Source organism: Camelus dromedarius, chromosome 7 (genome assembly GCF_036321535.1).
Source record: "Camelus dromedarius isolate mCamDro1 chromosome 7, mCamDro1.pat, whole genome shotgun sequence".
Taxonomy (NCBI): domain Eukaryota; kingdom Metazoa; phylum Chordata; class Mammalia; order Artiodactyla; family Camelidae; genus Camelus; species Camelus dromedarius.
Window position 1 is genome coordinate 32,839,729 of NC_087442.1, and position 25,508 is coordinate 32,865,236.

Genomic DNA, 25,508 nt, shown 5'->3' on the forward strand with positions numbered 1-25,508 from the left:
TGTTAAATGAAAGAACTGCACATGTTTCAAATATAAGGTAACTGACAGAATCACGCAGAAGGAAGAGTTTCCAGGATTGCCTACCTCTTATCCAGGGTCAGGTCAATGAGTCCCTTCAACTTATACTCTAAGTCTTCTTGAGTTCCTTCCTCATCAAGGACTTCTGGTCCTAAGAATAATAAAAACCAACCACTGTAATTTAAATAGAAAAAAAGCAGATAGAGAATAGTAATAGTATACTTAGCTACAAGAACTCCTCCCTCTGTAAGATCCTTTTACCTAATATTGCAAATCTAAACTGAAAACTCATACCATCTTCAGCAAAACTGGAAGGATCGCTGTAACCACTGCAATGGCTCATTGTTTCAATCGATGCGTCCTCATCACTAAAAGGTTGAACATTTCGATGCTGGCCACCTAGTAGGTAAAACAGAAGGAGGAGGTAAATGATTTTGTTACAAAATATGCAAATACTTAACTTGGGAATTTTAAACTGTACTTAAGAGAAATCCAGTAATAAAAACCAAACTTACTTAAGCGATGATTTTTTCACAAAAGAACAAACTCAGATATTCCTGACAGAGGTCAATTCACCTAATATTAGAGCACCAACTATTTACAATATACATCAACTTCAGAAATACATCAATCATCTAACATGCAGCACTGTGGTGACACAAAAACTGGTATTACAGATGAAAAAAACTACTTTCTAGTGGGAAGGCTTTCAGCTTTTCACCGTTGAGTACTATGCTGGTTGTAGGTTTGTCACAAATAGCTTTTATTATGTTGAGATATGTTCCCTCTATACCCACTTTGCTAAGTTTTTATCATAAATGGATGTTGAATTTTATCAAATGCTTTTTCTGCATCTATTGAAATGATCAGGTGACTTTTGTCCTTTCTTTTGTTGTTGTGGTGTTCACATTGATTGATTTGCGCATGTTGAACCATCCTTGTGTCCCTGGGATGAATCCAACTCCTCATTTTGTTTAGCTTATGGTTTCCTTTGCTATGCAAAAGCTTGTAAGTTTAATTAGGTTATACAATTAATTAGGTTAATTATACAAGTTTCTTTTGTATAGCACAGGGAACTATATTCAATATCATGTAGTAATCTATAATGAAAAAGAATATAAAGATGAATATATGTATGTATATGTATGATTGAAATATTATGCTATACACCAGAAATTGACACACTGTAAACTGACTATATTTCAATTAAAATAAAGAAAACAAAAAAACTACTTTGTAAACCATGACTTCAAATCATGAAGACAATGAAAATAGATCCAGTATGATACCACAGATCATCAGAAGAATACAACAAACATACTTCCCAATGACAACGACTGGGGTTAGTAAACATTAGCTGATGAATAGGTTAGTTTTTAGGTTACAGATGTCTTATGTGAAGGGGAATTTAAGGAGTTAAGGGATGGTAGTTTCAAAGACAACTCGAATTAAGAGGAGAAAAAAGGCTTAAAATAGAAGTTTGGGGTGGGGATGTTGACAAGTGGATACAGGATGGTATAGAAAATAATGACAGGAATTAGATGAAGCAATTGATCACTAAAGAACTACAGTGCTGAAAGAGATGTATAAGACATTATAAAGAGCTCTGATGGGCTATTTGGGTGATATCCAGTGCAATGAACTACAGATTTTTTGTCCTGAGTCATGGAAGACAGGAGAGCTGAAAAGTCATGTGAACAAGCATGTAAATCACTGAAGAAGGACAATGAAATGGTCCTCAAGCACCCTCCCTGCTCTTGGCTAGCACCCTACTACAGACTTCACAGGGTTATGTGGGTAGAGAGTCGAAACTGAGTGCCTTTACAGAATTGCCTCATTTTTGCAACTAAAAACTATGGTCAAGCTGATGAAGACTGTAGGCGTAGTACCTTTAAAATCAGGACTCTTTCTGCTTTGAATATTTTGAATTATTTAACTCAACAATGTTTACGATTTAACTTTTTTCATATGCCACTTTCAAGTGATTTTAAAAAACCACCTGACTGTAGTGACCAGTGACTAATTTGGATGACTTTCCTGCTACAATGGGTGTGCACATGGACATTTGTTCCTAGTCATGAGGTTTGACATTCCTGTCACTCCCTTGGGAAGACTGACAGTGCCCTTTTAAAGTTTGTGTGAGTATTTTCAGTCAATAAAAAGCTCCAAATCTTAAGAACTAAAAAAAAAAAGTTTTGGTATTTGATAGAGCATAAGAATTTGTTAGAGAAATTACCTTTAAAAGAAAGGTTCTAACACATTCAATAGTTTTAAAATATCAGTGTTGTTATTAAAAATTAAAATCTCCTTTTTTAAAACTAGAATCTTTCAACTTCATTAACCTAAGGAATAAACCCATATTCATAGTCATTCCTAGTCACTTTTGTCTTTTGTCTTGTAGGAATTTCACACTAATAAAGTATTACATAATCATCAATTACACTGAGCAAAGTTATTTGGGGGGGGGTGTAATTAGGCACACTAAATTAAAATAAGTCCCGAATTCTGCCCCAAAAGTGACCCTGAGTCACCTCATTTACCTCTGAGCCTGTTTCCTTACCTGTAAAATCAGACTACACAAGGTATCACTATGAGGCCTTTATGTTCAAGAAATCTGTGACATTTACTGTATCTTAAGATAAATTTTTCAAAAATCTAAGTTTAATTAAGCCTGTTGCTGTTTCTTTTTTTAATGGGGGCTTCCTTTTTTAAAAAAAAGCAAAACAGAGAAGACATTTAGCAGAATTTTAAATCAACACAGGAAACAAATGCCCTTCATATTTACTTGCTATCCAAAAGAATAAAGTATGCCAATCAAAGTAGTAAAACATAGGAATAAACAAAGAAGCCAAGATCCCCTAACTTCATAATCATAGTGCTTAGGACAAGAATAAACAAATAAACAAAGATCTATGACATCACACTCTATTTCTGGATCTGTTTTCATGATTTGAAGTCATGGCAATAGTTGAGTCATCCGCTTAACTTTTACTAACATTTATTCACTAATCAATTTACATTTTTTATTTTTCATATTCAGCCTATTTCTAACCTGTCAAGAGTTTTCTATGAAGGTCATACTCAACTCCCTTCTCTAAGGTTCAATGATTTCCCAAGACTCAAGGGAAAGTGATTAAAAAAAAAGAAATCAGGAAAAAATCATGTATGAGTGCCTTGATATCTAGGTCACATTCAGCCACCTTGTGATCCTAAGTACCATTAATGAGGTGGAACTCTAGACACATAAAGTTCTTATTTCATAGATGGCGTACTTACCAACAGGGCTTTATTCTTGCCTAAAAATGCTCTCTTCAAATTAAGTGCTATGACAAATATACATTCTTGAATAACAGGTCAATTTTATTAGCTTCCTAGATTCTTCCACTAACTTAAAAAGTAGAGAATTTAAATGGAAAAAAAGTGAAAGAATTGGTTATCTTTTAGTTGTGAAGATCTCATTTGAATCCATTTCTTCTAGATGTCCTTTAAAAATACCAGAAAGGTGAGTGGCTTGTAAGTACAAGTCTGTGACAGTTTGCCATCTCTTCTACTCAACAGTTATTTATTCATTTATTTACTGAACAAGTAATATTCACAAGAAACCAAATTAAGCTTTTGAAAAGGTAAATCTCATCCGCAAATCCCAAAGACCAGAGATAAGCACACTTAACAGGTTCTAGTGTAAACTTCCAAAGGTATTCAAAGCATGTATAGTTTTATAAACGAATTAAAGCATTCTCTTCCTGCTGATGAAAGGTCACAAATGAGCCTCCAGGTAAACTCTGAAAGGCAATCCCCCATCGTCTCCAGATATTATTAGTACCAGGAAGGAAGGAGGCTGGACAGGAAGCTTCAGAAGGAAATAAAGGTTTGTTTGTGATTCAAGGAGGCCATTAGTAACATCATTACCATTTTCAAAATGACCTTAGCTTGCTCCTTCTCCATCATTTGTTCCATCAAAAAAAAGGTAAACTTAAAGAAGAATAAAATTAATATGGACCTTCTAGACAGAATTTAAATGTTTACTTTGGATGAGGAAAAGCTGAAGCTGACAGGTAAAGAAGTATTTTCAATTCACACAGACCAACGAGATGCACAACAAACTGTATTTTATATCACGATCAAGAATCAATTTTTTAAAAAAAGAATGAATTTCATTAACACCGAGAGCATTCAATCAAAATAAAGAGCCATATAAAGAAAAGGGGAAAACTGCATTTATAATCATTCATTCCTATTGTCAATTATTAAACGTTTAATACACGATCACAAGTTTTCGCGCTGCTATAAATTCTATAGGAGAGCTTTTTAAATGACAGTTTCCAACCGTCTTTAACAAGAAAATTGGCCTATTTATTTTCCAAAGAACAAAGGAATATCATTCTGAAGGTCAGAGTGGCAATTGTGTTGACAAGTACATATGGCGTTCCCATGTGATAACACTTGAGGATATGCCAATATTTAATTTCAAAATCTCAACAAAGCAATTACTAAAAAAGGTGATTTTTGCCCAGTATACTTTAATACTAGATTTTAGTACGGTGTCTCGTAGGACTTTCCGCTTTAAGTCCTTTTTCCTTAATCGTATAGTTAGGAGTTGAGAATCATTAATTCAGTTAGGCACCTACCCATCCAGGAAAAGCTTCAACTTTGCAAAGAGGCGACAAAAAGCCTAAACTTTTGCCCAATTACAATCTGAGCTCCTCACCACTCTCGCCTATCCCAGTCTCTCAGCAGAGAACACAGCACAAAGAACGCGGTTTCTGCCCCGGGGCGGGGAGGTCGCAGGAGAGGTGGGGGCTCGGGATTTGTGCGGGTGCCAGTTAGGGGTAGGAGCAGAGCCTAGACTGGGACAGTGGCCCCCAGCCTGCGACGCCTCCGCCAGCCAGGTGGACTGGCGGGATAAGCAAAAAGGTAGAGAAATGGGATGCCACATGGGCGCCTGTGCGTCACCCCGGCACGGCGCAAGGCCCAGGACGCGTGACGCAAGAGCCGGTCCAAACCCGCCGGACGTTTGGCATTCCGGACAACTCCATGTTGGAGCCGGGTGGTCACAGGCGACCGGTGACAGCATGGACGCAACTCCGAGCTGAGTCCCACCCTCCGTCAGGGAGAGCTCTGGAGTGCAAGCGCCAGCCTCTGAGAATAGTTCCTCTCCTGCCCAGCTCACCCTCACCCCCGACCCCGACCCCCTCTCAGGTCCAAGGACCCATTCGCCCCTTCCCTGCCCCCACGGCCGGTGCCCAAAAGTTCGGTTCCCATGCCAGATCCAAATCGCGCGAGGTACGGTCCCCAGGGCACGCTGGGAAGTGTAGTTCGCAGGCCAGACTAGGCGCCCCGCAGATGCAAACGGCTAGAGGAAAAGAACTACAACTCCCACGGTGCCCAAGTCTAAGAGACTCGGTAGCCCGGCCGGCAACTGGGATGCAGGCGGCGGGGATACGCTCATACCTGCTGTCGCCGCCGTCGCTGCTGCTGCCCCTGAGCCGCCGCCACCACTGCCACCGCGGTGGGGAGTGTTCCGTTTCTTATTCTTCGGCATCGTGGGACGCCCGGTGCCGTCTAAACTCGGAGCTTAGCGAGGATCAGCCGATGGAGCTGCACTTTTTACTCGTACGTCTGTGCGGCGGGCGGCTAAGAGGCGAGTCTTCGGCTAACAACAGAGGCGAGAAGCGGCGTGGGTAAGAGTGGACGGTGGCGGCAGCAGAAATCCCCGTGAAGAGCTGTGATCGGAAACGATACATGTTTCTCTCTAGCGCGGGAGCTAAGGCGGGGCGGGTGAGGCCACGACGCCTTAAGTAGCAAGACCGCCGCCTGTCGTCACCATATGTGGGCGGGACTCGAACTCTCGCTAGCCAATGCCTGTAGATTTCCCCACCGGGGTCCCATCGCGGGCGGCCGCTGGATGCTAACTACCGATCCAATGCTGTCCGTCTTCCAGCGGCGCTCAGGGAGCCAGTCTCCGCCCCGCGCCGGATCCTGGGAAATGTAGTCGGCCTGGAGAGCCGGCTCCCAGCTCCTCCCACCGGGCCTTGCTTCCCTTCTCGTGACCCCTCCCCGGTCTTGGAATTGACGGAGGTAGTGAGCAATGCTGCGGGTATGCCCCATGACGACAGCCCGCTTCCAACTGGGAGCTACGCCATCAGCGTTGCTCATCCGTCGTCTCCAGAGACTCGCGTTCATCTCCTTAACCTTTCCCCTACTTGCCTGCGGCCTCAGCCCAGGCACAGCCATGCCCTTCCTTGGGAACATTTGCATGGTTTTAGTTGTTCAATTAGTTTAGCGATCATCAGTTACCTATAATTGAATTGTGGTTCTGGGCTAATTGTGTACCCCACCTTCCAAAAGGTGTGCTTTGATCTACTTAGTCACGTAGTTCGTATGTTATCTCCTGTTCTAGACTAGAACGATCTGGCGATTCAGGTTTCTATACAAGAAATGTGTACGTGGACAATTCTGCCTGTGGAATTAGGAGGTCAGTCTGGGATAAGGATTGGGTTTGGGGAACTTAACAGCTGGTAAAACAAACATGAGCTATAAATACCAGTAATCGCAGTGTTTTTAATTTTCCAAGGTACTCCTAAGATCTTTTGTCTTGTTACATTTGTCACATATTTAGGGCCTGTTATTAAGTACATATATTATGCTTATAACAGACCAAACTCACTGACTCACCTCAGTGTAGGTGACTCAGGTGCCTCATCCCTTACTCCACCTCTCTCCTGAGCCCCTTCTCTTACTTTCAACTGCCTGTGGGACATTTCCACCTGAATGTTCCACTTGCACCTCAATCCAGCATGTCTAATCCTATGTATCCCCTTCCTGTCTTCCCTTTGTGTGTTCACAGTACTACTGTCCTCCCATATGTCCAAATTCAAAAGCTCAAATTCATACCTAGCTTCCCTGAAACAGTCAGTTTTACCATAAAACTCTTAAATTCATGTCCTCTTTTCCAATGACACATGACCTCAGTTGGTGCCTGGCCATTTTAAGGGCTCTTCCCAGTTACTTCACAGTGTTACATTCCTGATAATGTTGCCAGATTTATTTGTATGTCCCCTATTTTACTAATTCACATGGCTTAATAGTTGCTTACCAGCATATTAAATGCCAATCCTCTTCCCCTGGCCCAGACTCCCTTTCCAGCCCCATCTTTCACTGCTCCAGGTACATGCCCTTTTCAGCCTCACTGCCCTGCTCTTCAGTACACAGCTCTGCTCTCCTGCCTCCATATTAGCATTCACATTGTCCAGCATTCTTATAATGTCCTTCCTCCCACGTTTGCCTTGGAAAATTTTTTTAACTGAAATATAGTCAGTTACAGTGTGTCAATTTCTGGTGAACAGTATAATGTCCCAGTCATGCATATACTCCTTAGAAAATTTTATCCATCTTTCAAGATCTAGCTCAAATTCAGCTTCCTTCGTGAAGCCTCCAACTGGAATTATTTTTCCTCACAACTCTTAAAACTCTTTGTAATGCTCCACAGATGGCACTTCCCCCACAGGCCACACAGCCTATTCAAAGGACACTATCGCAGGTTTACCTTTTCTTTGTTTAATCCTGAAGCAGCAAGTAAACCAGAGAAGGATGCAGGTTGGTGGACACAGCTCCCACTGATGCCCTTGTCTTGTCTCTTCAGATGACTGTGCATCCGAAGACTGGTGGCATCGGCCCACACTGAGTGAGCTGACCCCAGATTGGAGGATCACAGAACTATACCTTTTATAATCCCAGGCTCTTCATCATCAAGAAACAACTCACACTCCACATAGGGCAATAATGTGGCTACTCTGTGAGCCACATCACTCAGGCTTAATGTCTAGGTTCCAGGCCTTGAAACTTGTGCTTTTTCCACATTTGGGGTGCTCTCCTTTTATCTGCATCCATTCACGTCCACTTGGAGGCTTTTCCTGGCCAGGCCTGGCCATGACCTGCCACATCATATACATACTTGTTTTACATTTATTTATAAACACATCTGTCATCGCATGAAGTTGTCAGCTCCCCAAAAACAAGAACCCTGTTTGCATCATCTCTATCCCTCATGAAGGAATGTTATCTTGGTAATTATAGGTAGTCAGTATACGCTAAATGAATGCTTAAGAAATACTTGTTGACTAGACTTTTCTAGGTCAATAGAAGGCAGCAACCTTCCATACATGGAGTGTTGGTTTCAGTATAATGAACTCTAAGAGGTACTTTTGAGAAAATCATCTTTCTGTATTTTTACATCCACAGTCTAACTCCAGATCAATACAAGTACCAGAAAGATTTAGCTGTAGACCTCATATGGCAGTGGTCTTTAACTCAATGTATTGGTTTTGCAACATATTTGAAGAAATTAGAAGACCCCAAACAACATGAAGTGACTCACAAAATAACCACAAATACCAGGAGAAACAAGGGCAACAGGACAAAAGGCCTCTTCTCACTCACTCAGCTTCCAGACACACCTCAGGTGTCCTCTTTGCCAACTCAAAATGTAAAGTTCATTCTGCCCTTAGGACTTTTGTAACAGCTCCTCCCTCTACCTGATAGGATCATCTCCTGAGCTTCTCCCAGTTGCCATTCAAATCTCAGCTTAAATGACACCTCCACACCTGCCCCACGCTCCACTCACCCAGCTCACCACCACTACCCCACCTAGCTTATCCTCCTAAAACACATCTCACTACCTAATATTTTTTCTAGTTCGGTTATCATTATCTCTCTGCCCTACTAGAATGTTAGAATTATGAGAAAGAAGTTATTTACTGCTACATCTTCAAGTTGAGTATTAGAGCTTGGTAGATATTCAATTCATGTTTACTGAATGAATAAGTGGATGAATAATTGAATGTCTGCTCTGCCTGGAGCATTCTTCTCCACAATCTCCCCCTCATCCTTTAAATCACAGATTCTGAATACCCTATTCCCCCACCCCATCTGATTTCAATGTCTCTCTTGTGTTCCTATAGTACCTTTCCTATAATAGCATTAACTATATGTATTGTAACTCTTGATAACTTGTCCATTTCTCATCAGACACAAAGTGGGCAAAGTTCAAGTTCATTATCTCTGAATCAGATGCCAGGGCTTTACTAGCACAAGTAGCACCTTTATGCAAATTAGAGAGGCCAGGGCACCCAGCTTGCTGAGTGCTAATGGGCTAGAATTCACCTATCTCAGTCCCCTCCCAGGAGCAACCTGTAGACTTGTACATAGTGGCCCTGGTAGACACTAGCTGTTTAATTCAGTGAGGGTGTGAATTTCTTCTATATCTTAGTTTCTTAAAGGCAAATCAATGAAGGTGGAGGAATGCATGAGACTTATTTACCAAAAGCCCACTCTGTCAATGATACTATTCTAGGTTATTTTCTTTTGTTTCTTTTTTTTTTAACCATTTTATTGAGGTATGATTGACATATAGAAAGCTGTACATACTTAATGTATACAACTTGATGAATTTGGAGATAAGTATATACCCATGAAACCATCAGCACAATCAGCGCCATAAATACATCCATCACCTCTGAAAGTTTCCTCTAACCTTTGCGTGTATGTCAGGAACACTATTCTAGGTTCTTTTCACACATCTCATGTACTTCTTACAACACCCCCATGAAGGAAAGATAAGCCTTTCCATTTTGCAGATGAGGAAATGGGCTCTGAGAGGTTTTGCAACTTCCCCAAAGTTGTACCATTGGTAAATAGTGGGTCTGTGATTAAAATGCAGGCCCATCTGATTCCAAGGTTGTCCCTGGCTGGCCTTGGCCACACGGGAACACGACTGTGTGTTCCTAGGAGTCATGGGTTATGTATGCAGTCCTGCTGGAACAGGCCAGTCTGGGCAAAATCTTGCCTTGTTCCCCTTTGTTAGTGTCCCTTGACCCCTGGTGTTTTCAACTGCCTGATGGTTGTTTGGCAGATTTGGATTTTTCTGATATTTCTAAGGCTGTAGCAAAATTGTATTATCAAACAGCATTGTTATTCAAGCAAACCAAGGGTATAGCTCAGTGGCAGAGTGCATGCTTAGCATGCACAAGGTCCTGGGTTCAATCCCCAGTACCTCCAGTAAACAAACAAACAAACAAACCTAATTAATTCTCCTGCCCCCCCCAAAAAAAAAAAAAGAATACAGACTCAGTCTCAGGAGATTTGATAGGCTTAGAAGTCAAGGAAAATTATTCAAGAAAGTCATTTTTTAAAAAACAATTACCACTTGTTATGTTTTAGGTTACATTCATTTCTTAATATGTTTGCAAGTTTTGTTTTATGGCCAGGGATGGTGATAACACAACATGCTAAATCTGAGGTCCCTGTTTGTTTCTTTAAGAAAAGGATACAGTGGTAAATTTAGTTAAAACTCTTAAGCCTTAAAATATATTTTGTTTGCCTTTTTTCCTTACATAGGAGATATTTCTTGGTGGTTTTCAGTTGAAATTGCATACACTTTCTTTAATGAAATTTCTGACAAATGAAAGACAATGAGTGTAAGTTCAATTGTCTTTTTCTAAAAAGAGAATGTTGCTTATCTCACAAAGCTTTGGTATTATCCATAATACAGTGTAAGTCTGTGTTAGAAGAGTACTGCAAGCCATAAGTACCATGGTGTGCATAACTAGACAATAATGTCCATGACATATCATGGTGGAACGGCTTTTCACAGCAGCAGCACACGTATGAATTATCTTTTCTTTGAACATAAAGATACCATGAACTTTTTCTTCTGGAGATCTCTGACACTTCATACCAAACATAATCAAAATCAGCTTGTTCTCTACCAATCCCTCTATCCTTAATCCTACAACCAGTTCTCTTTCCCTGCTTTCTCTGTGTATCGAGTAGCATCAATCTTCTGGCCAAACAACCAGAGTCTTAGCGTTGAAAAAGACTTGAGAGTTAATAGACTTCAAACTCCTGTCTCATCTAGAAACACGTTGACAACATGACTGAGTCTATTGTCTAATTTAGTCTTCCAGGGTTCAAATCCTGGCCATGCTTCTTGCAATAGATTCTTGAGCAAGTCATTTCACCTCTCTCCGTGCCTTAGTTTCAACGAGGATAATAACAGAACCTATTTCATGGGACTGGCATGAGAAATACATGAAATAATACATGAAGAGCACTTAACCCAGTGCCCAGCATATAGTAAACGCTCAATAAATGTTAGCCTTTAGTATTAGCAAGCAGATATTTATCCATCTTTTCCTAAACTCTGCCAGAGTGAGCAATCACCCAACTTTTCAAGGCAGTTCATCCCAATATTGAATATTTATGTTTAGAAAAGTCTCATATTCTTTCAACAAATATTCATCAGGAGTCTGCTATGTACCTAATACTGTGCTAGAACCTGAGAACAAAGAGATGAGTGAGAACAGGGTATCTGGCCTCATGAAGTCCCTAGTCCAGCAAGAGAGCTCAGCATTAAGTGGCCTGTGGCTGTTCTGCCCTCTCAGCCCACTTGGATCCCCCAGGACATGACCAAGGAGATCCTTCATCCATTCCTAAGCAACTAATCCACCTCCCCAGGGAATTCAGTCCTCTCTTCTACAGTAAATCACCTTGCCCCTGTGAACCTCCACTTCCTTATCTGTAAATGGGAGTAAACAATTCCAGCCTACTATATCACTGGACTGTTGTAAAATAAAATGATATCGTAGTGTAGTCTTTGTAACCTGTCAGGTACTCGATAATGATGAGATACTCCTTGTGTTAAGCCAAAGAAAGAAATGACTCTTCTGATGATGGAATTTTAGACATCAGTCACCTAGGGAAGATCTTCTGGCTGGGAGTTGATAGAGACAGTGAGAGGAGGAACTGTACTAAGCCCCCTAATCAGACTTACCTCCAAGCACGAGACAACTGAATCAGTAAGGTAGCCAGCACTGCGCCTGAAAAATCCCACTGGTGATCACATATATTGTCAGAAGATCACCAAGTTTTAGATCCAAATAGACCTAGAACCAAAATGCTTTATCTACCACTTATTAGTTAGGTGACCTTGCATAAGATGCTTCATCTCAGGCATAGTTTCCTTATTTGTAAATCAGATTCTCTCTCCTAGGAATTCAGAAATAGAACTGAGAGACATTCAGAGTCTGGACTAGTCTTTTGAGCAGAGGAGATGTAATGTCAAGGAATAAAAAATGGTGCTCATCTGCCCACCACAGTCATGAAACAACAAGAAAGCCAATTTGCAGAGAGAAAAGAACGAAATGGGACTTTAGTGAGAAGCAGAGACAAGAGATGACACAGCCCAGCTCCTGAAGGGCATCCACTCCAGGCAGCAAAACTTCCAAAGACTCAACCAAATTCCTGCCTTCAGGTTCCAGGATACCACCCTGAACTTTTAAAATAAACTCTTTCTTTATCCTTAAGTTAGGTCTAGTCAGGTTCTAATACTTGCAAGCCAGAGTAACTGATAGTTTCTTCTTGGCGTGTCCCTGTTTTCTTGAGTCTAGTATCCTTGGAAACTCAGGAAACTGTCCAGGTAGCTGCACATGGGACTTGCCAAACCTGTCTTTTAGTCTCAGATGAAAGGCAGTAGGAAGTAGGAACAGATTCTCCGACACTTTGGAGGCATGTTAGCATTTTTCTAAATTATGGAGAATGAGTGAATGGATTTCATTCATCATCAGTGTTATCTGCTGTGAACCAACACAAGCAAAAGAATTCTGAAAAGAGACTTTAAAAACTTTTAAGCCAAACTAAATTGACCATTTTGGGTTTACCACATTGAAATGTTTATATTAAATAGTTCTTAAGTTATCATTATTTTACTAAAGAGAAAACTGGCCATTGAACACATGGCTAAAAGACTAAAACTTTTATTAATAAGATACATTTAATGAATATTTTTTCATTCCATTCAAGAAAGGCTTTTGTATTAGTTTGTAACAAGCACCAGTGATTGCCTACCCAAAATCTGTCTGACCCTCCTTCCTCATTAACAGAACCCTGGTTTTGTCCAGATTTCCAACTGCCTTTGAGGGGCCCTGTGTTTCAGGGAAGACTGGACCTAGCCTCCACTCCAGAATTTGGGTCATAATTGATCCCATGATTGACTGATTCCCCTTACAAATGGTTGCTTTAGTCTGAGACATGCAACATAATTCTAGCCAATGACGTGTAAGAGTTGAAGGGTTTTGCAGAAGGATTTTTCCTTCCCAAGAGAAATACAGATGAAAAGATGGTTTTCCCTTGCTATGAATGTTGTCATTTGTGACCAGGAGGGCAAACAAAGCTAATATACCAGGAATAGCAAAAAGGAAGGATTAAAAAACCTAGATGAGATTTTTGAGTCACTCACCAACTAGCACCACACACCACCTTTAGACCACCCATTAGGTGAGATAATAAATAGAGGCCCTTAATATTTAAGTCTCAATTTTAACTGGAGATTTCTCTGACTTGGGGCTGAAAGTGTCCCAACTGACACTGTTATATCTAACAATCCCTGTAAAAAGATGGTAGCATTTGGCAATTTCTAACATTCTTATATGCATTCAAAAGTGAGTTGAATAAAAATAATCCCCCAACTATTCCCCTACAACCCTTAAAAAATCCCATATGTTCCAAGAGAGAAAATATCTTTGAAATCCTCATTCCTGTCATCTGCTGTTTTGTAATAGAATGTACCAACATAGCACCACTGCCCACTTCATGCCGCCTCCACAAAATTCTGTCCAAGAACATCCTGTTAAAACTCTTTCTTTGGAGAATTTCCTTTCCTCCACTCTCACTATTACTGTGTTTGAGTGTTTTGTGGTTTTTTCTTCCCCCAATGTCTTTTTCTTTCTCCATCTTTGGCATTCCTAATTAAGAGTTTTTATTTCCCTTAATGGTCCTTAATGAGGTCATTTGTTGCTGCTGTTTATTGGCATCAGAATTTTTGTAAATGAAACATTTTTCAATGGGAGGAATCAATTTTTCTGTCAATGATATCCCAGGTTGGCTAACTTTAATTATGCTAAGGTTGATGATTCATGAATGGTAGCTTTCCTTCTAAACATGGGCTGCCATGATGGATAAGCAACGGTACCTTTAAAAACTAAGGGTATAAAATGTATCTACACACATGATAATAGGGTTAATTTAATTCTAAGTATATAGGTCATAACTCTTATTTCTTTGAAGATTATTTGTTGGCTTGATTTCCATAGCTTAGTCTTCTTTGTACAGGAGGTATCTTCTAGTCTCAAATTATTTCCATTCATGCATCCATTGAGACAAATTTGCCTTTGTCTCCTAGTTCTGTTTCCTAGGATGCATTTTAAGAAGCCCCAGGCTGATCAAGGAACTCTCAGAATAGGAGGGGAACCAACAACTTTTATGCTTTTGTGAAGGTAATATTCAGTAATGCTCTTTCCTTACTCTTATTCTTTGATGTTCTACCTTTTTTATCTTAACCCACCTTCTCCGCATCCCCAGTGTTCCCCTAACCAAAGGTGTGCCAGTGCTACAATACCATTTTTTCACAGCCTCGTAAGCTAGAATACCTGCCTACATATTTTTTTTTTAAATGGGGTAATGCATTTTGCCAGCTTCACAAATTCCTTCTTGTGATATTATGCATTTGTTATATTTGACCCAATTTTTTGGATGGAGTAAATACCATCAATTAACTAATATATGTTTTTAAATCTTCAAGTCTGATACCCAATACATCAAGCTTTGATATTTCTTCTAAACTCCAGAACTGTATATCCAATCACTGATTTTTACTGACATTTACTGTCCCACAGACTCCTCAATTCAACAAATTAAAAATGTACATACCTACTCTACCTGGCTCAAGCCCACCTGTCTCTCCTTTGGCATAATGAATCACGGTTAATGGCTCTACCATCCACCTTGATATCTAAGTCAGAAACCTTCATCCAGCACAATAAACTGTCTCACATCTAAACTATCTCTGGATTCTGTCCTCTCCCCTCATTCCCACTGATTCCCACCAGCTGTTACTTAGCCTCCTACCTCAGCTTCCCACTTCCAGCCTTGCCCGGCTCCAGGCTGGCAGCGATTTTCCATAAGGCAAATTCCATCACTATCTCCATGAAGACTTTCCAGACCTCACCTCTGTTTCTGCAGAATGGATTGTCCTCTCTAGTGTGACTCTTAGGCTCTTAGAAATCAGAGAGAATTTCTGTCACAGGGAAGCAGCACAGCCCTTAGTGGTAGAAAAGTGCATTTTCTGGAATCAGATCATTAGGATTTGAACCCTGGCTCCACCACTTATCAGAGACAAGTTACCAAATTTCTGTGCTTCGGTTTCCCCATCTATAAAATGGCAAGTGTTTCTAAGGGTTATTGGGAGACTTAAATAAGACAATGCATGCTAGCACTTGGCACATGCTGGTACATAGTAAATAATAAATGTAATATTAATAATAATTATAATTATTATAATAATAATTATTATAGAAAATCTGTGAATTCCTTTACATTAACTTGTTTATAGTTTTCTTTACTAGCTTTTGATTCTGTGCATCTAATTCATCTTTGTAGCTCAGCACCTAGCACTGGTCTGAAAAGTACTAGACACTCCAGAAATACTTTTTGATTAAATGATCACATCACTACCTGGCTCATAACCCTTCATTGCCCCTGGCTGCCTGCAGTATAACATCTATAGTATTTAGCATGGTTTACAAAACCTCTGAAATCTGGTTCCTACCCATGGTTTTATCTCATCTTCTACAATCCAGCTAAACAAGGTGACTTGCAATCCCCCAAACACACATTTTCTTCAACCAGGAAGGTCTTTCCAGGCCCCTCCCCCAAACCTGGTGAACTTCTTTCAATATTCAAGACCCAAATCAAGTATCTTTTCTTTAGTCTTTCCTGACCTTCTTACAGATGGCCAGCATGTCTATAACTACAGGCAAAATATATAATAAATGATTTGTTGATATTATATTATAATACAGGGTGAAATATTATGTCTTCATTTCCAGACTTCATGGCCATCCTGTACCTGGGACTTATCCCTCCCTTCTTCATGCTCCCACATCCCTCTTTGCCTCTTTCATGACGCACTGATTACCCAGGAGGCAGCACACAGAGGCTCTGCCTTATTCATCTTTGTATCCCAACCACCCAACTCTATAATTGGCACCCACCAAATATTTTTGAATGGATAAAATGTCAACAAACATTTATGGACCATCTGTGAATAAGGCAAGGAAAACCGCCACCCATTGAACCGCTGATAGTGAATATCCCCAAAATGCAAACTCCCCCCTGCAGTCACTTTCATCCCTGCTGTGCTAGGTGGTGAAGCAGATGCTTGGCATGTGCCCTGGTGATCTCACACTGCATTTTTTGCATTCAGCTGTCATTCATGATTAAAATGTGTCTTTCTTGAGTACATATTCCCATTTTTTTTAACAAAGGAAAAATGTAAGGAAGTAGAGTCTACTTTAATCAGTCCCCATTATTTGATACCTTCAAAAAGAAAAACATTGATAGCGAGTAAAATAAATAAAACGTTTCAAAATTAATGACACATTCAAGTATGAGTGTTCATATTAATGAGTCAACTGAAAACTTGTAAAGAGCTATTCTCTAAGCTGACCACATAAATATATTGCTGTTAAGGTCAACTTTGATTTATATTGGCGGATGGAGCTCCTGTATGTGGTTGCAGTCAAATCATGGGGCATTTTCAACTAGGAAACTAGTTATGGTCCCCCACCCCTTCCACCCATAGCAAAATTCATCTAACTCAGGATAAAAATCCCAAGCCAGTCTCCTCTCAGCAAACTCTCCAATGAAATATTTCTTAAAGGTGTCATTTGGCCAGGAAAATAAACACTTAACATGACAGTTTCACAACACGGTCTGTGAAATGGAAGACAGCCTCTGGCCAGTGATGATAACCACACTGACTGCATGCTTTACAGTCGCACACTCGTCGGTCTAATAAGGGAGCCATTTAGAGGCGCTCCCTGCTTTAATAATGACTCATTGTCCTGGGAAACTTCACTGTCTGTGAGAATGAGCCCTGGAGTAGCTCATCATTTCATGGTCACTATGACAACTCTGAACCTTCAGACACTCCGGATCTGTGGAAGGTTGTGTGGTGGATCTGATCTTGAGGGAGTGTTGTGGTGGGGAGGTAACACCACCTTCACTCATTGAAATCTAAAGTAAAATTATCATCATCCATTAAAGCATTATTCTGTTCACCATTAATCCAACCCATAAAAGTCATCTTGCAAAGTGAGCCACAATAAATATGTATTCACAGCATAATAGCACTCAAAACTAGGGGTGCTGAGTTGCCATATAAACCTCTCTCAGAGGAAGTTGTTAAATGACACAAGGTGATTCAAAAAGAATTGAACACACTTCCAAAATGGGCTACTCAGTAACCAGTAAATACACATCATGTATGTGCCAAATTGTGGGTGAACTTCTAAGTGTCTAGCCATCAGGAAAGTATTAGGTTTTGACCACATGTTTATGCTTGTTATAAACAAATGCTACAAACACATAAACAAGTTATATTTGTCAATTGTTTTTGAATCATTCTGTACTATAATATGGATATGCTAATCTGAGGTCCAAAAATGGGATTTAGATGGTCTGTGAAACCCCTAAAGTTATATATAAAAATATTGTGTAGTCAAGAATTATATTTCATTTTACCCACATTACAATTTATTTTTATATAATAACATGGAGTCAATAAAGTTTTCCGTTAACATTTTTCAATGATACTACTCACTGAGTTAATCTTAAATTTAATTTAGAATTTAATAAACTCCTACAGTATTTTAAGGTCTCTAGTAGACAAATAAACATGTTGTCATATTAAACACCACACATCAACCCTGGCTGCTACAGCACCATTATCCATGCTCTTCCTATGGAGGCCCAGAGTCACTGCTAGCCCATAGAGAATCCTTTGAAACTCCTACAAAATTTTAAAAGGCACCAAGATGTCCTTCCTCTTGGGAGGGAGGCAGTCTTGCAATGGGGAGCATTGTTTGGCATGAGAAGTGCAGACTGGATTTCAACCCCTTCCCACCTCCTCTGCTGGGTACTTTTGTGTAAGACACAAATTGTACAACTGTCCACAGCAGCCCCACTGGGGCCCCAGTGAAAATGTAAATATATTTTGACTCTTCTCTACTTTCTCTACTTAAAATACCTTCAACATAGATCAAAGTATACTTTTAGTTTTCTTTTAAAAAAAAACTGTATCTGATTTTAAGATCTACATTTTTTAGCAATTTAACATCTCTGAAATTGAAGTGTTTCTTACAGCACTATACCCAGTCAGCCACTCAATAAATTTCATTATGATGAATATATTTACTAAGCAAAAAAAGGAAGTAAAATAATCCGAACGTCCATTTATTAGTTTTTCACTCAGAAAAATCTATTATTTCCTACTTGAAAGATGATAGATACCCTGTAGATCTATCAAACAGAGCACTTTCAAGCACTCCTTAGACCAGAATAATCCCTCCTCAACCCCCAAACACTTTTACACTCTCCTTGTGGCTTTACTCCATTCTGCTTTGAACTGTAATTGTATGTTGATTCTCTGCCCACTGTAAGGGCAGGGCCTGTGGACCTCTGTCTCCTGTGCTACGTGGGGCAGCAGCTCAGTCAGGTGGAGGCAGCCTGGGCTCAGGAGCCAGGCCGACCCGCATCCTGATCTCGGCCCTGCTGTTGACGGGCTCTAAGATCATGAGCAAGTTATTCAACCTCTCATTTCCTCACTTGTAAAATGGAGACAATAACACTCAACATCTGAGATTGGCCTGAAGGTCTGGAAATGACTGAAGTTGTGAACGACTGGCACTTAGTTTCTTTGTAATTGACTATCACTATTTTTTGGAGACAGCGTGAGTTTTGGAGTCACATAGATTCATACCCTAGCTTGGTGACTCAGTGTGTCCCCTAACTACAAGTTACTTCTCTAAGCCTCAGCTTCCAAGCATTGTGAATGTCGGATTTTGTCTGTCTCCTTGACTACTATATACTTACCATCTGACACAGAGCCTAGCAGTTGTTGAGTGGATTAACCAATGAATAAAAAAGGAACATAATCCCTTAACAGCACTATTGCAAGAGTTACAGAGAATGTATATATAAAGTGCCAGTCACAGGTACAGTGCCTGGTGTATAGTTGGCCATGGTAACTGATTTCTGATGGTCAGAACAAATGAATATGAGAAAATAGGATTAAAAATGCTACGGACATTCCTGTCCATCTGTTTATCACGTAATTACAGGAACAGACAATAAGAGGACAAGGCCAAATGTCTGGCTGGTGACTAATACCTTCTCCTATTAAATTGTGTTCGCACCTCCAATGCAACACTGATAGAGGCAGCAAGAATCATTTGTTTAGTAAATGTTTACTGAGCACTTAGGATGTGGAGAACACCAAAATGGACCAAACACTTAGGAACAAGTACATCTATGTCAGGGACAGAACACTGGAGGTGCGTGCTTTCCAAGAAACTCAGATGTCAGAGGACTGGAACTTCCATGTAAAAAGAGATTCAAAAAAGATCATAATCAACAGACAGGATACTTGTCTGTTCTCTCTTTATTTCAAATACTTCTTCCCTAACTGTGAACTTTCTGCTCCCACCCATTTAGACCAAGGAAGGCATCCCCTAAGACCCTAGTCACAAATACAGACAGCAGAGAAACACTGATCCTAGAGGTCAGGACCAGGGAGTTTCCTACTGCCCTGGATACTTCCCTCCCACTAGTACAAGACGGGGCGACAGCAGACATGACGGTTGGGTGGAGGGCGGGTGGATCAAAGCTGTGAGTAGAGATAAATGGTTACACCTCCCCTGCAACCTGGCTTCCAGGTGATCTCACCTAAAACATTCCAAATTGATGTTTGGCATCCTTGTCCTCCAAGACAGGAAAGTAGACTCCATAAACCATATCGGAGTACTACTGATCAGAGAGAAGGGAAAAGTCCAAGGCTGTTAATGCTGAGTTATCAATTTGAATTTTACATATCCATGTATTGAGGTTCTTAATTCAAAATACAGAATGGACACAAGGCTGTATGTCTTCATATAATCATTTCTGAGGCAAAAAGATCTAAGCAGTAAACTAGAGGCTGGACTTAAGCTTCCTTAGCACACTTTGTGCTCTCTAAGCCTTTGATGATGGGAGAAGGTTTCTGGCCACTGCAGGGAACATGGGACACTGGTAGTAGCAGCCACACTGCTTGAAAGATAACAAGGAGAAAACTTCCTAGGACCAAGGATGCAAGAAAGAAAGGACGGAGGGCAGAGAGAAGGTGGGAGGGAGAAGAGAAGAAGGATGAGAAGAAAGAGGGAGAAAGGAAAGAAAGAATAAATGAACCCAATAAGTTCCGTCCATCTCAAGGATTAATTATGTAAAACATTGAGCTGAAGGAGCTCTGAGACATGGCTCTTCCACTCCCACTGGCCTTTGGATATTGTATGTTTCTCCTTACAAGAAAAACTGAAGTGTGTGTATCAATTAGCTGAGAAACATGATGCTGACCTACATGAAACAGGACGCTAGGAGAATCCTCCACTTCAGAGGTCAGGCTCCATGAGTGCCCAGGGCCACTTCTGGGGGGACCAAGCTGCAAACAGGTGATGTGAGTCTTTGACATCCTCCTTGCTCCCTTATGTAAAGTGCCTTCTAGTGTTCTCCTCCCACTTGAGCAGCACCCACTGGAAGAGACAGAAGTGGCATGAAGGGCAGCTCGAGGGAGTCAGTGTGTGGCAGGAAGGTGGAAAATAGCCCCATTCCCTGATGTCAGCTCATCAGTGTTTATTCTGGGCAGGCAAGATGGCAAAGACCTATCTAATCTTCCAAGGGCAACAAGGATCAGAGCTCATGTCACGTGTGACAAAAAGGAAGTTTATCTTTTATCAGGTTCCCCTTTCAGGTACTTCTGAGAATCCTTGAGGACTGCTTGCCTGCTCCCAGCTCTGCACTGGCCTCTGTCCATCCCCTCGGAGTGGCATGGAGACAGGCTCAGCTCTGAGGTCATCTCTCCCGTCTCATAACTACATTCTGGGCTTCCCTTTCTGCTTTACTCCAACCACCAACGCAAGCCATCCCTGAGTCCTTCAAAGTGGCCACAGAGATCAGAAAGCTCAGGTTAACAAAAGAGAATTACAATGTAGAAAACTATTTTCCCAAAAGAGAATTGGGCTCCCAAGTCCTCCTCCTGCCCCAGGTTGCATCTATTTCTACATCACTTGGAACAATCATTTTTTTGTTTTGTTTTGTTTTCACTGGCTCATAACTCCTTTTGCGTAATTATGGTGGGCAGACCCTCATCCCTTTATCCAAGAGAAGTCCTTGGGCCTCTGCTGGTGCTGTCGGCCTCATCATACCTTTGATTTGTATCTGCCAACATGGACCAGAGAGATGGACAGACTGAAGGAAGATGAAGGCGCTGAGCAGGTGGAGATGAGAAAGAGCCAGAATGAAACATCAGCACTGGGCTCTGTGGCTCAGAACTGTCTCCTCACAGTAACGTTCTATCCTTATTTTATTTATTTAACAACATTTCTCCATAATAAGTTATCTCCTTACAAGAAAAACTGAAGGAGTGTCAGTGGAAATTTTAACCAAGCTGCAATTTTTTGTAACATGAAGTCACACAGTGTGTTCTTTTATAGGAATATGCAGGGCCGGTCTTATCCCTGAAGAAAAAAGAACATGGTGGGACTGCCTCGTTTACTGAGATTGCTAAGATAATAAATTGATATTATGAGTCCAATTTTCGTGCATCTGAGTGAGAATCTGTTGAAGCAGGAGGGACATTATGGGAAAAAAGCTTAAGAAGTGAAATCAGATTATTCATACCCAGCTTAGGAGCTGCTCAGAGAGCAGAAAAATCTTACGAAGTAATTTATCAGGCGGCAAGACAGCGAACAATGAAGACAGCTCTTCTTTCAGATGAGAGGATGGTCCAGGACAGCTCTGTGACTGCAGATGACAGCAGGTCATAGCCCAGATAGCAGAGCTATTGAATAACTAATGTTCAAAGGTTTATAGCCCCAAATGCACATTCTAGAGTGCAAATTGCCCTTGACTCTACATTATCAAAAACAGAATATTACAGTGTAATCACGTTGGATGTATACCAGAACCACAATACACAGTGATGTTTGCTTATGCCAAAGGCTTTCTGTGGGCACGAGACATTCAAGACACCGGTCACCACTGAAGGGACAAGTCTCAGATTAGACACGTATTTAAGGTAGAAAAACCACAATTGGTATACAAATGAAGCAAGAAGACGGGTAGTAAACAAAGTTCAACAGAATACAGCTGGCCCTTGAAAAACTGGTTTGAACTGCGTGGGTCCACTCTCACGAGGGTATTTTTCAATAGTAAATACTACGGTGGCACAAGGCTGTTGGTCGGCTAAATCTGCGGATGCTGAGGAACTGAGGACACGGAGGGCCAGCTAGATTAAACCCTGTGTTGTTCAAGGGTCAACGGTAACTGCAGCTAAAGCAGCTAAAGCAGCTCTACTAGCAGATGGGTCTTAGAGGACAAAGGCTTCCAATGTGTGTAAATGATGTCCCTGCTCTCTGGCAGACAGGTCATGTTATTGTTCTGGAACTATCAACATCTGTTGGAGACTATCTCAGAGAGAGGAGGTAAAAGGCAACCCCAAGGTAAAACCGCCAAGTTGGTAAAAGACCACTGATGTGATGGCAGTAGCTTTTGAGGAGAAGATTGACCTGATGTCAATGGTTCTCTGAGGGAAATTAATCTAGGAGTAATCAACACAACAAGTTGAAAGAGGATTCAGGTTCTGTGTGTTTGAAGCTAATACCAGCTTAAAGAAGGTATGGGCCCTCTTTAAGATAAAGAATACAGATTTAAGACTGCAAAAGTGCTAGGGCCAGTCCCAGAGCCTTTGAACGAGCCCCTGTGAGGAAGGGGGCCTGAAGGGCAAGCTTCCTTACCTTCCCAATAAGCTACCTCATGGCTCCACTAACACTGTCATCTCACCCGCCCAGCACCCACACTAGAAACCCGGGACTCAGCTTTGATCCTTCCTCTTATTTTCTCCTGTCACCAAGCCATGCCCGTTTTGTTTCTTGAATGTCTCTCAAATTCATTTCTTTCTTCATTCCTCTTGCCAATACCTGGATCTAGCCATCTCTTACCTACTCCACTGCCAAGAGCCTCCTAAACAGTCCCCCATCACCACTCTTGTTCACCTCCCAGAAATGTATCCTTCATCCCACCGCCCAGAGTACCCTATCAAAAAGGTGGACCGACAAGTCCACACTTCTGCTGAGCACCCTTCATTAAGGCCTCCTCGGTGGAAAGCCTCCTTAGCCTGACAAAGCCAGCAGGGCCTCGCCTCTGCACGTCTCCACCCTCAGCTTGTCTCACAGTATCAGCACCAGGTGGCCTGTAGTTCCTTGCAAACACCTTGAAAGCTTCTAAATCCAGGCTTTTGGTTCCTGGCTGACCTCTCAGCTTGGCATCATCTCCCTTCCCCTCATCCCGCCTCCTCTCCACCTTTCTTCACCAGGCTCTCTTTCACCCAGAGGCCTTCCTCACCACCCGGCCCTCCACACCAGCAAGTCACCCGCCATGCAGAGTGCCATCAAGGTGCTCAGCACACTGTGTTCAAAGGGCCTGTTTGTAATCTGCCTTTCCTTCTCCTCTCCAGCTTGTGATCTTCTGAGGGGGCGGGGGTTAGGAGACATGTCCGATTCATTTTTAGCAGAAGGTAGGTAATGCTAGCACTTAGCAGAATGGAGGTCCTCAATAGATATTTTTGAATGAATGAACAAATTAATGACTACATGACCAAATCAATCACTATGTAAGCCATTCTCTGTGACTGAGGACAGAGCGACAAGAGAGAGCTTAGTTCTAGGCTGTGCCCAGGACTGTAGGTGGGAGAAAGAAAAGAAGGCAATTAGGCACAGGCTACTGAGAATAATCAACAGGAACTGTTGGTGTCACCTTCTTTCTACTTATCACTAAATTTGTGCAGTGAATATATATTACTTTTTTAATAAGAAAAAGAGTTTATTAGAGTACCTGCCAAGCTGCTTAACAAAGAGACCCCAGAATAGAATGATTAAAGCACAGGTTTGGTTCTCTCCCATGAAAAGACCCAGAGGTGATGTGTCCAGGGCTGGAGGAGCAGCTCTCTTGTCCTCAACATGCCAGCCCTGCCCTCGTGACAACCGAGTTTCCAAGGCTGCTTCTCTAAGAAATAATGAGAACAAAGCAGGAAAGACAGGGCAGTTGGCTTTTCAGGGAAGCAGGAAGTTGCCCTCAGTTGTGGCTAAATACCCACATTCAGCTGCAAGAGAGACTGGGAATTGTAGTCTCGAATCGGGCACTCGTATGGCCACCTAAAACTTGGCAGAGTTTTAATCATAAAAGGAAGAACAGGAAAGTAATGGCGGGGACAACTGGGGTTCCGATGTAGTGCTCTGCTCCGTTTGTTTTCTATAAAAGCGAGAGAGAGAATGTTTTAATGAAGTAGTAGAAGCAGAAGCAGAAGCCAGATTTCAAGGGAGTAAGAGGTATCAGGAACTGGACAAATGAAGATTTAAAGTACAGATCATTTATTTGAATTTAACAGTAAATGAAAGAAGAGAAATAGTGTGATGGCTTAGAACCACAGAATCAAACCAGGTTTGGTTTTTGTTTGTTTTGTTTTTCTCTTAAGAAGGAATACCTGCACTTGTCTGAAGTTGTCAGTGGAAAGAAAGATTTAAAAATGCTGGAGAAGGCCTAAAACTAGAGATTCAAGCCTTGATAAATCAGGACTCCGCTCCTGAAATTGAAGGAAGGCTGAGAGGACAGTGTAGAGATACTGATACTGAAGTGGCGAGGAAAGGAGATTGGGAAGTTTACACTTCCCACCACCTCTCCAGGATCTCAGCGCTAGAGCCCCAAGCTCCAAAGTTTCCCATCCCTAATCACATCTCCCCCTCAACATATTACCTGTGACCCAGTCCTCTGCATTTTCTACTTTGTAAAGTCAGTGAATCAGCTAGACAAGAGTATCAACAAAGGCTTCAAGGGATATTCTGCCTCCTGTTCCCTTCTTTCATTCATGTATTTATACATTTTTAATTGAATAGATAAAGATCACCTTTGGCATTCCCAGGGGAATGAAACAAATGACAAAATCCTTGCCTTCAGGGAGTTTGACTTTGAGGACATGTACATTTCAGCAATAACCTTCTGAAGACAATGCCCAGCCTCTGCTGCCTCACCCACCCAGTTACTTTATTTATTAGCTTACTTATTTATTTAAAGTACAGTCGACAATGTTGTGTTAGTTTCTGGTGTACGCATAGTGATTCAGTAATACATACATATATGTTCCTTTTCATATTCTTTTTCATTATAGGCCATTACAAGACATTGAATATAGTCCCCTGTGTTATATAGTAGGACCTTGTTGTTTGTCTGTTTTATATATAGTCATTAGTGCCTGCAAATCCCAAACTCCCAGTTTGTCCCTCCCAAACCCC

General features: G+C 41.2%; 2 protein-coding genes across 3 annotated transcripts in view; both read right to left on the reverse strand.

Moving 5' to 3' along the window:
* Positions 1-25,508, reverse strand: part of IFRD1 (interferon related developmental regulator 1) — a 43,495-nt gene that overhangs the window by 17,157 nt on the left and 830 nt on the right. The window contains exons 1-3 of one of the 2 annotated variants that reach the window (XM_010975556.3): positions 5,470-5,784; positions 313-417; positions 85-169 (exon numbers count right to left, since the gene is read on the reverse strand). In XM_010975556.3, coding sequence (XP_010973858.1) covers positions 85-169; positions 313-417; positions 5,470-5,560 — 281 coding nt within the window. In that variant the 5' untranslated portion in view covers positions 5,561-5,784. Of the gene's footprint in view, positions 1-84; positions 170-312; positions 418-5,469; positions 5,785-25,508 lie in introns of those variants that run through there. The other variant, XM_064487429.1, reaches the window with a different exon arrangement.
* On the reverse strand, positions 5,604-5,762 carry LOC135321674 (uncharacterized). The gene has a single exon (XM_064487430.1). The coding sequence runs from the start codon at positions 5,760-5,762 to the stop codon at positions 5,604-5,606; it is 159 nt and encodes a 52-aa protein (XP_064343500.1).